Here is a 16,147-nt window from a genome sequence, read left to right as displayed (position 1 = left end):
CAATTCTAAGGCCTTTTTGCCAAAGTAGTATACCAATCCTTTGTTGGACTCACTTAGACCTTCTGAAGAAAATTCCATGGCTGCTCTCCAGCAAGATTTGATACAATGGACTGACCTACCCATTCAACCCAGCTTGGATCCAGTGCATTTTGAGTCTGAAAATATGATAGAGGAAGATATATAGAACAGGGGGCATAGTTACATCATCATGATCCATTTATCTAATTACTCCAATACAGAAGCCAAAGAAATACTCTGCAGGATGTAACCAGGGATTCTCATTGTGAAAAGAATTATATGACCACTTTTCATTCAAAACCCTAGGATCATAGAGTTGGAAGGGATCTCCAGGGTCATCTAGTCCAACCCCCCCCCCGCACAATGCAGGAACTCACAACAATCTGCCTACCCACAGTGACCCCAATTTCATGCCCCAGTGATCCCCTCACCAAAAATCTCCAGAATCCAGCCTGGCCTGGAGAGAATTCACTTGCCATCCCACAGTGAATCAGCAATTTCCTGGGCATGCAAGGAAGGGCCACAAGAGTGAAACACTGGTACATCCCTTCCTACCCACCTACTCACAAGCTGCCTAAGTTCATAAACCCTGAAGTGGTTCAAAATACACAAGAATGCAGTACTATATTTGAACTGCTTGCAAGGAACGTGCCCCTTTTGCCACTGCCCATAAGATACAATGACCTGGAAGACCTTCCAGGGTTATGTCTGGTAGGGTGATATTGAAAAATCCATAAAATTCAATATCATTATATCTGATTCTTTCTTTCTCTCCCTCTCTCCCTCTCCCTCCCTCCTTTCCTTTCCTTTCCTTTCCTTTCCTTTCCTTTCCTTTCCTTTCCTTTCCTTTCCTTTCCTTTCCTTTCCTTTCCTTTGAAGGGCAGACCAGGACCACCAGGTGTCCCTGGAATGCCAGGACTTATTGGATGGCCTGGTCCAGCGGGACCTCGGGTAAGATTAAAGCACTGCATTTTTCTCAGTATGGGTAAAAATAGTCTTAATTTGCTTTACATTAAAACAACTGATCCAAACCAGCCTGCTTTCCATAAAAAATCACTGGCAGTAGTTGTGAATGTTTAGAATCTACTATGTTTCATCCAGTTTTCCATAGCCTTGTACAATGCAGATGTATCAAACAAGTAAATAAGAAAGAAAAGGTTGCATGTTACAATGTGTTTCTGGGTGGCAGTAAGGTGGGTGACAGTAAGAAGGGAGGCAAGAAAGTAATAGTTTGTGAGTGGACATCTCTTCCAACTATGGAAATCCTCCATAGGACCCAACCCAATATATTTGCAGTGACATGTATAAAGAAAGAAAGAAAGAAATTCACGCTACACAGTGCATGGTGGTGCCATGCACAAAACCTGCTCAAGATGAATACTCTACTCCAGTTGCCTCCCTCCCATTGTTCCATTGTTCCACATTCTTGTCTCCCAGACCCAGAATTACTTGATCTAGCCCATGCATATTGCCCTTCCTTCTTTCTTTTGCTGTCAGTTTTTCCAGCTCTTGTCTTTCCTCGTAGTATTCTTTGCCTTAGCGTTTGCTCATTCCTCTTAAATTTCTCCCCCTGGTTTTAAGCTAGCATAAAGATTCCACCCACCAGCTTTCCAGCTAGGACTGAAAGGAACTTTTCAGCAGGGTGTTCAGGAGAGTTAATGGTCTCCTCCCTGAGCAGGTATTGCTGCTGTGCTTTTATAGAGATCTAGTGTTTCCATTTGTCAAACTTTAATCAGTGCAGCAGGCAACATGCCTAGTGAGAGAGCTTTCCACCTCATGAAGCAAATGGCTGTCATGATTCAAATGGCTTAGTGGATTTGTTTCTCAGTCAACCACCAATATAGCTCAGAATAAATTAAGACACTGGTTCAGGTGGGTAACCATGTTGGTTTGAAGCAGCAGAACAAAAGTTTGAATCCAGTGACCCCTTTAAGTGGGGGGCAGTGGAACTAAAGCAGAGCCAGACAACCAGCCAGTCCAACAAATAGATTTCCCTTTGCCAGCCTCCACGTGGGGCCTGGAGATCTTCCATAATTGTATTTGATCTTGAGACTGAAGAGATCGGTTCTCTGGAGAAATGGCTACTTTGGAGGGTAGACTGTATGGCATTATATTCTGCTGAGGTCCCTCCTCTCCATACACCCTGCCCTTACCAGGTTCCCCCACCCCCAAATCTCCAGGGATTTCCCAACCCAGATCTGGCAATCTTATCATTTAGGGCATTGTACATGAACATCCTATGTTCATTGAGAGTGGCGATTCCCCATCACCTGTACTTCAAAGTAAGCTGCAAAATATTAATTTGAACCAGAACCATAGAACTTCTTAGCATAGCAGGGTACACGGTTGAGATATCTCAAGGACACTCTGCTTTGCATATATTTCCATAAATAGCTCCTCCCCTTTCTAAACCCTGCTCTTCTCAATGTCCACCCCAAAATCTCCAGAAATTTTCCGACTCAGAGCTGACAGTCATAAATGCAGGCCACTAACTTGAGCCTTAAGTATGAAAGAGGCATCAAATTATTCTGAAAACATCACAAGGACTGTAATATACTTGTATGCCTAAGAACCATACAGCCTGTGGCTGTGGTCAATTGTGTCCAATTCCCCAAGCAGCCACTTTCCCTGGCACTTTTCTGTGGTGAAGAGGGGAAAAGAACCATGAGAAGGCAACTGTCAAACGTACAGGAAACTCACAACAAACTTCTTAATATAAAAGAGTTTATTGATTAGCACTACACGTAAGCGACTGAGAAGTCAAATCTGACCAGAGGCCAGATTTGTCTCAGCTTATCAATACATTTCTCCCGCCCAAAACTTGACAGTTCCCAAGGGAGGGGGCAGAAGAGAAAAGACATATGTGTAACATAAACAGGATTTCACTCTCACAGCCTTGAGGAGGTGACAACAACCCCGTGAGCCCACAACAAGATAAGGTTAGCATAACAACACTATTCATTTTTATAGCTAGCAAACTACAAGGCCTGGGCTAGCAGGCGCCAGGTCCAATCAAGCAATATAACTGACATGGAGGAACTCAAGCTAATTTATGACAGAGATTCTACAATCCTGACATCCCTCCGCACTAAAAATAACTCTCCCCCCTAGCCTGCATCAACCGGGCGAGGGCAGTCAGGGAACGCTCGATGGAAAGCCCGGAGAAGGCGGGGCGCCTTCACGTTCCCAGCCTCAACCCACTCCTTGTCTCCTGAGGGGAAATCCTTCCAATCAACCAAATACTGGAGGCGACCCTTGTGCATACGAGAGTCCAAAATTTGGTTGACCTCATAGTGGGTGTCTTTATCGGTGTAAATTGGCACAGGCGTATCTGGAGGGGGGTGCCACGCATCCGGGCCAGGAGCTCTTCGCAGCAGGCTGGAATGAAAAACCGGATGCACATTTCTGTAAGTTTTTGGCAAAGCCAGCTCCACAGTCACAGCATTAATCAGTTTCACAACCTTGAATGGCCCCACGTACTTTGGCCCAAGTTTCTTTGACTTCTGTTGGCACCGCAGGTTCTTTGTGGACAAATAGGCCAGGTCTCCTATTTTCCATACGGGCGCAGGTGCCCGTTTCTTATCTGCCTGGGTCTTATAGGCCTGTTTCGCCTCTTTGAGGCTAGCAACGATTACTGGCCATCCTGCACTAATAGTCTCTGCCCATTTACTGACCTCAGGACTTTCGGAGGAAGCAAGCTCCCAGGTGGGTGCAGCAACTAAGTCAGTACCGTACACAACCTTAAAGGGAGACACACCCGTCGAGGCATGGGCCCCATTATTATAGGCAAATTCAGCGAGTGGCAGGAGTGCAACCCAATCATCCTGCTGATGGTTGATAAAACAGCGTAAATATTGTTCCAGGATCTGATTAACCCTTTCGGTCTGGCCATTCGACTCCGGGTGATAGCCCGAGGTGAGGGCTTGCTCCACGCCCAGCAGCCTCAAAAGCTCCCGCCAGAACTTGGCAACGAACTGGGGGCCCCGATCCGTCAGGACACGCCCCGGGATCCCATGTAGACGTATTATGTGGTTTACGAATAAGGAAGCCAATTTGGCTGCTGAAGGCAGGCTCGCACAAGGAATGAAGTGAGCCTGCTTGGAAAAGGCGTCAACTACCACCCAAATGACGGTTTTCCCCTGGCTGGGAGGCAGGTCCGTAATAAAGTCCATGGTGATATCAGTCCATGGGCGGGAGGGGGTGGGCTGGGGCTGCAATAATCCCTTCTTCTTTCCCCCCGCCGGTTTGGAAGCGATGCAAATGGGGCACCCCTGTACGTATTGTTCCCCATCCTTGCGCAGGGTTGGCCACCAGTAATGTCTCCTGATCAGGTGCAGGGTTTTCACAAACCCAAAATGTCCAGCGGTCTTTGCATCGTGACAGAGTTTTAAAACGTCCCCGCGCGCCGCAGCTGGGACAAAAAGCCGCTCGCCTTTGAAAAATAACCCCCCTTTCTCAGTAAGATCTGGGCGGAGGGAGTGGAATTCAGAGTCCTGTGCCACCCCCTTCTGGACCCAACCCCCTGGGATGGACATTCCAGACTTTGTTTGGCTGCGCGTCACCGCGGCCATTCCCAGTTGGGCGGGGGTAAACACTGTGTCCACCAATGGGTCACGTTTGCTGTTGTACTGGGGCAGGCGCGACAGGGCATCCGCCAAAAAGTTCATTTTGCCCGGCAGATGCTTGAGGGAGAAGTTGAAACGAGCGAAAAACTCCGCCCACCTCATCTGCTTCGCTGAGAGCGAGCGGGGCTGCTTGAGCGCCTGGAGGTTTTTATGGTCAGTCCAGACTACAAAGGGGACTGCGGACCCTTCCAACCAATGCCTCCAGGTGGATAAAGCTAATTTCACCGCAGCCGCCTCTTTTTCCCAAATGGCCCAGTTTCTTTCGGCCCCAGAGAATTTCTTTGACAAATAGGCCAGCGGGTATAACTTCCCATCCTCCCCCTCTTGTAGGATCACGGCCCCCATTGCCACATCCGAAGAATCTACTTGCACCGTGAATTGCTTAGTAGGGTCGGCATGGGCCAGCACCGGTTCAGAGGTAAACAGCAGTTTTAGCCTCTCGAATGTGCCCTGACATTGGGGGGTCCACTGGAGCGGCGCACCCGGGCGACTTGCTGTTTTTCCCCCCTGTTTAGTTTTTAGCAGGTCAGTAAGAGGCAGCGCTACCTTGGCGAAACTGGGGATGAACGTTCTGTAGAAGTTGGCGAACCCCAAGAAACTTTGCAATTGCCTCCTAGTGCGGGGAGGTTCCCAAGCTAACAGATCCCGCACTTTGCCCGGGTCCATTTCAATTCCTGCCTGGGAAACTCTGAAACCCAGAAACTCTACCGCCTCCCGGTGGAACTCACATTTTGACAGTTTGGCGAACAATTGGTGCTTCCGCAGACGGCGGAGCACCTCACAGACCAATTTTGCATGACTCTCAACATTTTCAGAATACACCAAAATATCATCAATGTACACCAACACCTCCTGATACAATAAATCGTGCATAATTTCATTGATCACATTCATGAACACGCCCGGAGCGCCGGCGAGGCCGAACGGCATTACAGTATACTCAAATTGTCCCAGGGGGGTATTAAAAGCAGTCAGATACTCATGTCCTTTTTTTATCCGGACCCGGTAATAGGCCTCCCTTAGGTCAAGTTTCGTGAAAACCCGCGCCTTCCCCAAATGACCCAGTAAGTCCTTTATCAAAGGCAGCGGGTAGGCGTTGCAAGTAGAGACAGCATTCAGACCCCGGTAGTCCGTGCAAAGGCGCAGCGAACCGTCTTTCTTTTTCACGAAAAGAACCGGGGCCGCCAAAGGCGAGGTGGCCGGTCTGATGAAGCCCCGTGCCAGGTTTTTATCCAAGAACTCCCTGAGTTCGGCCATTTCCCTCGGACTCATGGAATAGAGTTTGGCTTTGGGGAGGGGCTCCCCTTTCTTTAACTCAATGGCACAGTCAGTCTTACGGTGCGGAGGAAGTTGGTTGCACTCAGCCTCTGCAAACACGTCCGCAAACCCCCGGTACTCCGGAGGGAGAGCCCCCGCCCCTACGGGCCCCAACGCTGCCACTACCCCTTTGCCCGGGAGAGGCTGCGGCCGAGCATGTTGCTTGCACTCAGGGGAGGTGAACTCCACAGTCCCTTCTTTCCACTTCACCGTGGGGTCATGGTCCCTCAGCCAGTCCAGTCTCAACACGCATGGAAAAGCGGAGTGGGGCGCTACCAAGGGCTGGATCTGCTCCCAATGTTTTTTTATGTCCAAGTCCATGGGACGCGTCTTCACTGTGGCTTCCCCTCCAGGAGCGCACTTCCCATCTAGTTGGGTGACCGGCAAAGGCTCCCCCAACGGTACCTTACCCACCCCCAGAGTCTCGGCCAGCGCTGGGCTCACTAAGGATTGGGTGCACCCCGAATCTACAATGCAACGGATTCCCACCGTTTTCCCGGATTTGGGATTGGAGAGGGTGGCCGGTAGGAGTAGCAAGGGGGAATCACTCACCGCGCTCTTGCCCCTTTTAGCGGCCTGCTGGCGGGGCGCCTTTACAGCAGACCGTCTTCGTTTCCCGACAGCTCCTCTGCTTGATCCTCGTCCTCCTGGCCGCTGCCTTCCTCGGAGTCGTCCACTGCCGTCACGGCGCCCACCGGCACCAGTAGAGACTTGGCGCTTTTCTTCGGGGTGGCTTTCTTGGCAGGCTGGGCTTTAGACGGGGGGCTGCTAGTAGTTTTCACCACGGTCACCGCTTTCGATGGGCATTGTGCAAGGAAGTGACCAGCTTGGCCACAACCCAAACACAGCCCCTTTTCCATGCGGCGAGTGCGTTCCGTCGGCTCCAACTTCGTTTTCGGCTTGGCTTTTACCGGGGTGGAGGTTTTCGCTCCAGCCTTTCCTGCAAGCACCTGGACCATTGCGGCCCTCTCCAGGCGATTCTCCATCTCCCCAGCCAGTTGGACCCATCCGTCGACTGTAAGCGGGTCGTCCAAAAGGAGGCATTTGTTGGCCAGGTCTGGCGAGAGGCCCCCCACGAACGCGAGCACGCGTTGGGGCTTGGTCCAGTCTGGCACCGAGGAGGATAGCTCCTTAAATTCTCTGGCATACTCCACCACCGACAATTTCCCTTGTCGGTGGGCTCTGAGTTTCTTCTCCGCAGTTTCCCTCTCAAATGGTTCCACGTACATCTGGCGCATGGAACGCAGGAAGTGATTGTAGTTGCGGCTGGCTCGTGGGTTGTAACGGTACAAGTCCAGGAACCACTTTGCAGCCTTGCCCTCCAGGGCTTCTCCCACAAAACGCACGCGCTCGGCGTCATCATGAAAAGTGAACCCCATGTCCATCATGTAAGCCTGGAGATGCACCAGGAACATAGGGAAAGCTGCGGGGTCCCCCGAAAACTTTGCCTTGAATTTGTAGGCGTTCCGCCTTTCCACTCCCCTGAGGTGGGGAGGCAAGCGCCCCTGGCCCCAATCCGCCGGGGCCGGGATCCTTCCCCCACGGCCGCCACCTCGCCCCATTCCAGCCGCCGCTCTCGCATCCGCTGCCACTCTTGCTGCCTCCGCCGCTCGCGCGGCCGCCGCCGCCTCTCGCGCTGCCGCCGCTGCCGCTGCTTCGGCCCCCGCCACGTTCGCCGCCGCTGCCGCTGCTCCGTCCTCTCCTCCTGCGCCGTCAGCTCCGGCTCCTTCTCCGTCTCCGTCGCCTCCGGCACCCTCGCGTTCCTCGTCCGCGTTCTCCCTTTGTGCTCTCGCCCGGGCCGCCGCCTCGGCCTCGATCTCCCTCTGCGCTCTCTCTTGGGCCATCGCCTCGGCCTCCGCAGCTGCTTGCATCATGGTCATCTCACGTTCCCGCAGGTTGAGCAGACCACCCGACCTCCGTCCGCTGGTGTCGTGCGCACCTCCACCGAGCACCTCCCTCAGAAGGCGTTGTGTTCGGCGCTGCTCCTCCGGGTCCAACCGACCCGAGAGGTCCTGCAGCCTGTTGGTCACCCTGTCTAACTTGTACTGCAGGTCCTGTGTCTCACCGACGGGCTCCAGCCCGTAACTAGGCATTCCAAGATGATCCGGCCACTGCTCGTCCCCAGTTGGCCGGTCATACTTCGACAATCGCCTGCGTTCGGTGACATGCCGTTCCAAAAAGTCCTCGGGCCCAGGAGTTGCTCCTGACACGGCCCTGAGCATGCCCGAGCTGTACGGCCCCACACTGGCACCGTCGCCCTGGGAGAGGTCCCAATCCAGGCCCTCACCTTGCTCTGTGAAAGTATGTCCTTCGCCCTGCATGTTGGCAGGTGAAAGGAGTTGTGAGATTTGACTTAATGTCAAACGTACAGGAAACTCACAACAAACTTCTTAATATAAAAGAGTTTATTGATTAGCACTACACGTAAGCGACTGAGAAGTCAAATCTGACCAGAGGCCAGATTTGTCTCAGCTTATCAATACATTTCTCCCGCCCAAAACTTGACAGTTCCCAAGGGAGGGGGCAGAAGAGAAAAGACATATGTGTAACATAAACAGGATTTCACTCTCACAGCCTTGAGGAGGTGACAACAACCCCGTGAGCCCACAACAAGATAAGGTTAGCATAACAACACTATTCATTTTTATAGCTAGCAAACTACAAGGCCTGGGCTAGCAGGCGCCAGGTCCAATCAAGCAATATAACTGACATGGAGGAACTCAAGCTAATTTATGACAGAGATTCTACAATCCTGACAGCAACAGAACCACCATTATCTACTTACAAGATTCAGAGCAAGAGAACAAAATAGATTTGGCAACAGGTATCTCCCCTTTGTGCTGCTTTTATAGACTTTAAAGCTGCTTTTGATTTTATTTCCCAAACCAAATTCTGTGGGAAAATGGAAAATTCCTTACTTGATCGCCATCTTCTTTATTTAATACGTACACCGCACAAGGAAACTTTTCTTAAAGTGCAATGCAACCCCCAAGGCCTTCTTTCCAGAGCTGTTAAAAGCCAAAAAGCTGTAAAACAAGGATGCATATTGGCCCCACTTCCTTTTAATTTCTAGATTGATGATATTCATATTATCTTTGATAATTATATTCATATTATCTTTGTAATATGAATTTTCACCCGCCGAAACTTGCTGGAAGACACCTTTCAATCCTGCTTTATGCAGATGATGCAGTAATTCTATCAAAAACACCTATTAGACTTGAGAATGATTATTATACTGTAAAAAGGACCACTTAGAACTTAATTATCAGAAAACCAAAATTATGTCATTTTCCAAAGACCTAATTCCTGGATCATTGATGGCTATAGAATTGAACAGGTTTGCTATTTCAAATACTTGGGGTGGTTTTTCAGACTTCTGGTAGCCCATGGGGACTATGTGGCAGAGACAGATAACTAATATAGAATGCCAGCAAGATCTAGCTAATAACCCGTCCTTCATTGTTAACAAACCCAGTACATATTTGTCCTTCCCTACCTAGGACAATGACATACCTAGCCAGACTTGAAGTACTTAGTCATAGGATAGCCTTCACTTTAGCATGATGTAACATCCTCCCTTCTGCTGTATTAGAAGGAAGATATAGAAAAATACCCTATCTCGAAAGAAAATACCCCTGTGGTTCTGGACATATAGAAACCATGGAACATACTCTCCTTCACTGTCAATACTATAACGACATCCGAACTAGTCTAATTCTACCACTGTTAGGTAGATTTCCAGGACAAGTTTACATGTCTTTGCTGCTTACAGATATAAATAATTTTCATCGCTGCTGCACAGAATCTGGCAACACTATAGGTTGTGACCTATAGTGTTGCCAGGTTCTGTGCAGCAGTGATAAAAATTCGCAATAGAATGGTCTGTGCCAAGTGAACTAGAGAGCTGTGTTTGTATACATGCTTACTGCATGTTTTATTTTGTATTACTGTATTTTAGGATGTTTTAAATTCTGGTTTTAATTGATGTATCATATCATCTTCTGCTGGTCTATGGCTGTAATAAAGAGTCTGTCCATCCGATTTGGCAACAGAGCTTGAGCCAGTCCAGAGCATTTGCTGGTAAGGGCCATTTGTTGCTCAGGAAGAGATAAGTGTCAAGAGATGGCCATCACAATTTGGGCTCAGTAACTTGCTTGTCTCATACCTCCCCACTCTGTTGCTGTGTCCAGAACTGCAGAAGTGTTGCATGGTTAACCCCTCTGGTGTCAAACCGATGGCATCAGTCAGTTATTGACAGCTTGCCACAGCCATCATGAATAACACTTTTTATTGACCCCTTTAGGGTGAAAAGGGAGATTTAGGTTTGATGGGCTTGCCAGGTACAAGAGGACCAATGGGCTCCAAGGTTGGTTGATCTGACTGCTGTGTTACTCCACACTGGCTTCTCCTAACTGCTTACAGCTGTCTTGTTTTGAACAACAGAGGAAGGAAACAGCTAATAGACTTTTCTTTTTCCATAGCTATTGTGAGAGGGCAGAAAGGGCTTAGTGATCTGCTAGTTCTTTTGGGATTTGATCTTCAGGTCCCTTCTTTCAATCTAGTATGAAAGAATTCCTGTTTTAATCCTAAAAATGCATGGTGGCTAGAAGCCTCATGAAATAGAATGAGACTTCCCTCTGAGCAGACCTCCTTAGAACTGCTCTCGAAGTTAGGTCAGTGATAAACAATCCTAAGAAAAGTTACATCCTTCTAAATTCGCAGGTTTCACTAGGCTTAGAAGAGTGCAACTCTGTTTGGATTGCAGTGTTATTCTCCCTCTTTTCTCCCTACATGGGGAGTCAAATCAACTCATAAATAGACCAGAATATGATACCATTCAGGGCAAAAATAAACAGGAGAAAAACCATGAGTTGAGAGTATTTTTGCTCTTGCCATACGCATAGACACACACACATACACCCAACACACACATGCTTCTGGCCTTGTCTATATCTTGTGGACTGGAACGGAAAGATAAGGGCCACCTTGATGCTATACAGCTGCCAGACCCACGTAATGGACAGCATGTAACCTTGCTGTGATGAGACAGAGGTCATCTCTGTGCTCTTGTACAGATCACTTTTGGTGCTGACATTTCTTAAAACATGTTAATATTCCCTTCTAAGTGAGAAACTAGCACAGCATGCAGTTGTTTAGCCTACAACCTTTCTCCATGGTGTGCTATTTTTTAATGGTGTTTCCCCCCCCCCCCCCAAGGTGGAGCATTACAAATTCATAAGAATTGTTTGTTGTATAGGAACTGGATTTAATTGGAAGTCTAACTGAAACAAATGTTAGAGCAGCTTATTTTTGATGGGTAAAGAAAATCAGCAGAGTACAAAGGCTTAGGAAGATTTTTTCATAACGATTTCCATACTAGTTGTCATATTCCCTTCTTTAAAAAAAACTAACTAAGGCAATTTCAAACCTGGCTAACATGCTTAATGTGCCTGATTTTAACATTTCTGTTTCATACTGATTTACTGGCTGAGGTATGTTGTAACTTTGTGCCATTTTTATTTGCAAGTTCTTTCGAAAGCTACATATGAGAGTGTTGATGCGACTAATAATGGATGGCATTTTTGTCCAGATGGTAAGATAATTTTACCAATAGCAAACATTAAGATCTGTATCTTTTTTTTCTAGGGGCACCCTGGAAGTAGAGGAGAAAAGGTCAGTGATGCAAAGAAAAAAACATTTAGCTTGTTACTGAAAAGCATTGAAACCGATGTTCTTTGGACAAAAGATGTGAGATTCAAATGTTTCATGTATGTCAAGACCCAGTACATTGTCCTTGTTAAGCACTATGTGTGTAGAACATAAGCTTGTGTTCTGCATTCTCCTGCCCACTTAAGTTCACAGTGTGTGTGCACAGTCAACACAAAGGATATTGCAAAAATATTTGCATAATGACACCTACTCCCAGACAAGTCTCCACATGCCCAGTAGGTTCCCCACACTTGCATTATGAATGATCTGTTGGGGGGTATACTGTATGGAGATACAGGAGATATAAATGAGCCCCCCCCCTCCATCACCTGTTAAGGTCCCTTTGTGCTGCCTAAATGCAAGTTCATCCTTGACACTGCCTGAAGGAACAAAGAAACTGGAGTTCTTTTAAACTCCATGCAGCTCTGCTGACCACTGCTGTTGTACCTGATCTCACCCTCAGGGTTTTACTGTTATATCAATTATGCATATATTACAACAATGGCTAAACATATAGCTTTTGCTAAACTGACATACTGCTTTCAAAGCATTAGCAGCAAACAGTCCACAAAGGTACGGTTTTATAGATGCCTTCCATGACAGAATTTGGACATTCTAGAATGGAAAGAAAAAATGGAATGAAAATGGCAATCAAAATTCTAAGATTTAGATGACATACAAGGAAGAATTATGGCCAAGTCCCTGGGTGGGAACAACATAAATGTCACTCTTTTGGGAAACTTGGTCAAGTTGTTTAGGGACAGTTCACTGTTTAAATGGAATTCAGTGGAGAGCATCTGTTAAGAAATGACAGTTGGGAAATGACAGTTGAAGATAGAGTTAAGCACTGACTGTGGACTGGAAAAGTGGCAGAAGTAGTGAATTGGTCAACGAGGATCCCCATTCAAGCTGAAAAAAGAAACTGCTTCTAGTTAAGAGAAGTAATCAATGCCCAGTGAAAGGGGAGATATCTCTTGAAGGAGGAATCATCCCTGGGCCTATTCCTCACTGAGCCAAAACAAAAACAAAAACAAAAAACAATATATGAAGAAGGATTTGGGGGGAATTGGGTTTCATATTCCTGCCTTCTCAGCTTGAAGTGTCAGTGGGACCCAGAAACCTATGCTTATGTGTTAAAGAAAAGAAATACCTTGTTGGAGAGCAGAAACACTTTTGAATTTTATGTGATTATAAAGTTACCTTGTTTCAGTTCACCTCATACATCCTACCCCTGATTCCACCTGACTTTTCCCCCTCCAAGTTAAATAAAATATTTTGTTTATTTTAAACTTCCAAAAGCCTCTCGTGCCATTTCAGAAGTAGATGATAAGCAGAGTGCAGGAACAGATGCAATCAGGATGTGGATTAGAGAGAAAGAATTGAAATTAAACTGTGAGTGCAGATAATTCCCTAGTTTTCCCCAGCAACATTTTTCTTCTTTTAACAGCTGTTAGCATACAAAGAAGAGCCTCTAGTGGCGCAGAGTGGTAAGGCAGCGGCATGCTGTCAGAAGCTGTCTGCCCATGAGGTTGGGAGTTCGATCCCAGCAGCCGGCTCAAGGTTGACTCAGCCTTCCATCCTTCCGAGGTCGGTAAAATGAGTACCCAGCTTGCTGGGGGGTAAACGGTAATGACTGGGGAAGGCACTGGCAAACCACCCCGTATTGAGTCTGCCATGAAAACGCTGGAGGGCGTCACCCCAAGGGTCAGACATGACCCGGTGCTTGCACAGGGGATACCTTTACCTTTACCTTAGCATACAAAGAAGCAAACACAAAACATACTGATGATGGTGTGACCACCTTAGCTGAGGAAGTGGCTTGATTTTGAGGACTGATAATCAACTGGTGCATCAGAGCATCAGAGAAGGACATTTGACTTGAAAGTCATTTTCTTAAATCACTTGTGATATAGCAAGACTCTTTTTAGTACTTGTGGGAGGAACAAGTTTTTTTTGCCAATCTTTTTTTTTAAGAGATCCTTTCAAGTAGTAAAGCATACTTTACATAGTAAAGCATCTTAATCTCTGGTATGGCTTTCTACAGGGGGCTCATGGAGAGAAGGGTGACAAAGGCAGCAAAGGTGACAAGGTAAAATGACTTCTGTGAATTTGTCATAGTCTTATCCATATTTGTTGAGTATACATAGTTTTTAAACTATATATAACACAGTTGACATAGGTACCCAAATGTTGAAAATGCGGTTATAAAACCATTCTCTAATTTATATCTGATTTGTTTATTATTATGTTATTTCTCATGGTTTTTCTAATTTTTAAATGCTGTCTTGCTGCTTTTAAATTATTCTAGTCTGCACCAGGCGTGTCAGGATTTAAAACTAATTTAAACTGATGTTTGTGACTAGGGATGAACATGAATTCCCACCCCCAATGTACTTTTTTGATCAAATGAACCCACTCTACAGGGTTGTTGATGAAAATGATGGAGGTCTTGCTTTTTCTGCTCCTTCCCATTCCCTCCGTTGTGTCTGTGGAACCCGGGGGCAAAATGCATGTGTGTGTGGCAATTTAGATGGATAGGAAAGGGCAGAAGGATCATTTTTCACAGCTGAGATTCTGTTCCTAATATCTGTGAAGTTCACTGAAACATCACCAGAATTAGATAGGGATCAGATTTCAAATGGAGCTGTTAATCCAATCATCCCGCTTTTTGCCCTTCTGAGGGGGATATAATAATTTTATATCCCCCCACTGCAACAAGTGGCTTGGGAAGGGTGACAATATTTTTAATAACCCACACAAAACCCCATGAAACCATAAAATTATAAACGTCAACCCCCTTTGGCGGTATATAAATTATCCCCCTCCCCCCCAACCCCATTCTCAGACTGTATTCTTGTGCCACAGGGGGCTGATGACAAAGGGAGGCCAATGTACTGGCAACTCAGTTCATCCCTGGTCCTTGCAGCAGAATTGCCCAGAGATATGTGTAATCTGATAATTTTCAGATAATTATATTTTCTTAATGACAGCATAAATGAAACAGCGTTTTTTCTTTTGTACCATGCCCAGACAAACCCAGGCCTATTAATTAAAGAGTATTTCATGTTCTCCCTCCTCCATTTTTCCTTGCAGGGATACGTAGGTTTCCCAGGAATGCTGGGACAGAAGGTAGGTATATGATGTGGGAAACTCTCAGACACCTCACTGAATTGACATTGATGGATTTAGAATTTTTGACATAGTTAATGTGTTTTATACTGAGATTTCTGTACCTTCACAGTTACTTTACTTGTGGATCCATAGCTCTCTTCAGATGTTCATCTGTGCATTCACTGTTTTTTTCCTGATTACATGAGGAAGCCTAAACCCTTGTACATGTGTAAAGGCTTGCTTCACATTTGGCTGAACTCCTAGATATCAGGGGCAGGTCTGCTCTAAATAGCTCTAAATAGCAAAGTTGCTCTAAATAGGTATTCAGTGAATGTGTGGACAAATGTCTGAAGACAGTTTTGGTCTTGTACAGATTTCAGTATAATGCATTTTGAACCAAGTCAACCAAGTCTGCTGAATTTATGAGGGCCACCTTTCCAATATTTTCAGTATATAATCAGTAATAATGCAAAATATTCCATGTGTATTGTCTTCTCATATATCTAAGAGTATGGGATCTAGGAATACCATCTTATGATATATAATGCTACATAGGTCAACTCAGATAAATGTATGGGCTCTAATACAGTGCCTGTTTAATTTCAATGGGTTTACAAATTCATTTGCGGGACTGAATTTTTCTTCTTATTTCTTAATATTTCAGAGGAATGTTAGTTATTAGTTAGGGTCCCATCTACTATTACTGTGGATAATAAAAGGGAAACATTTTCACCAGTTTCCTCCTCCAACTGCAGACTTCTAATTTCCTCTTCGTGCTGTGCCTGGGAATCCCGTACATCCCAGGAATCATGAATTGGGGGTGGCAAGGGGCGAATTTGCATCCCTGAATCAATTTACTAATATTTTTCCTGACACAGGCATACCTCCAACGAGTCAGCAAGAGGGCTAGAGCGATCCCTGAATAACCTTTTTCCCCCACTCCCAATTATATATGTTGATGTCCTATCAGGAATAGCATGTCAGGGGGCATTTGGGGGTTACAGTGAGAGCGGGATGGGAGTCATACTGCACTGATAGTAATCCATCTGTCAGCAGTACTTTTCAACAGGGCCCAAGATACAGTTATGAATTCCAATTTAGAATAATCACTCTTTTGCCTGTAAGCCATTGCTGTGTTGTAAATAAGACAAACTACGTAACAAGTATATATCTCTGTACCAAACCTTTTCTTCCTCCTTAATCCTGTGAAGGGAGAGATGGGTCCAAAGGGTGAGCCTGGTTTATCGGGACACAGAGGACCTACTGGAAGACCAGGGAAACGAGGCAAACAAGTAGGAATCTTGTTGTGTCTTTTCAGTTCTTTCCTATCATGTTCATAGTTGTGCTGTGTGTCTTGATCTTGC

The 16,147-nt window shown here is 46.3% G+C and overlaps 1 protein-coding gene across 6 annotated transcripts in view; it reads left to right on the top strand.

Moving 5' to 3' along the window:
• Positions 1 to 16,147, top strand: part of COLQ (collagen like tail subunit of asymmetric acetylcholinesterase) — a 54,766-nt gene that overhangs the window by 25,898 nt on the left and 12,721 nt on the right. For 4 of the 6 annotated variants that reach the window (XM_077303277.1, XM_077303276.1, XM_077303281.1 and 1 more), the window contains 6 exons: positions 898 to 969; positions 10,267 to 10,329; positions 11,610 to 11,636; positions 13,717 to 13,761; positions 14,766 to 14,801; positions 15,995 to 16,075. In XM_077303277.1, the coding sequence (XP_077159392.1) occupies positions 898 to 969; positions 10,267 to 10,329; positions 11,610 to 11,636; positions 13,717 to 13,761; positions 14,766 to 14,801; positions 15,995 to 16,075 (324 nt within the window). The remainder of the gene's footprint in view (positions 1 to 897; positions 970 to 10,266; positions 10,330 to 11,609; positions 11,637 to 13,716; positions 13,762 to 14,765; positions 14,802 to 15,994; positions 16,076 to 16,147) is intronic. The other 2 variants (XM_077303278.1, XM_077303279.1) reach the window with 2 other exon arrangements.

Source organism: Paroedura picta, chromosome 11, assembly GCF_049243985.1.
Source record: "Paroedura picta isolate Pp20150507F chromosome 11, Ppicta_v3.0, whole genome shotgun sequence".
In the NCBI taxonomy this organism is placed as follows: domain Eukaryota; kingdom Metazoa; phylum Chordata; class Lepidosauria; order Squamata; family Gekkonidae; genus Paroedura; species Paroedura picta.
Note: the sequence above shows the minus strand (reverse complement) of the source record. Positions and strands in the feature narration are given on the sequence as shown.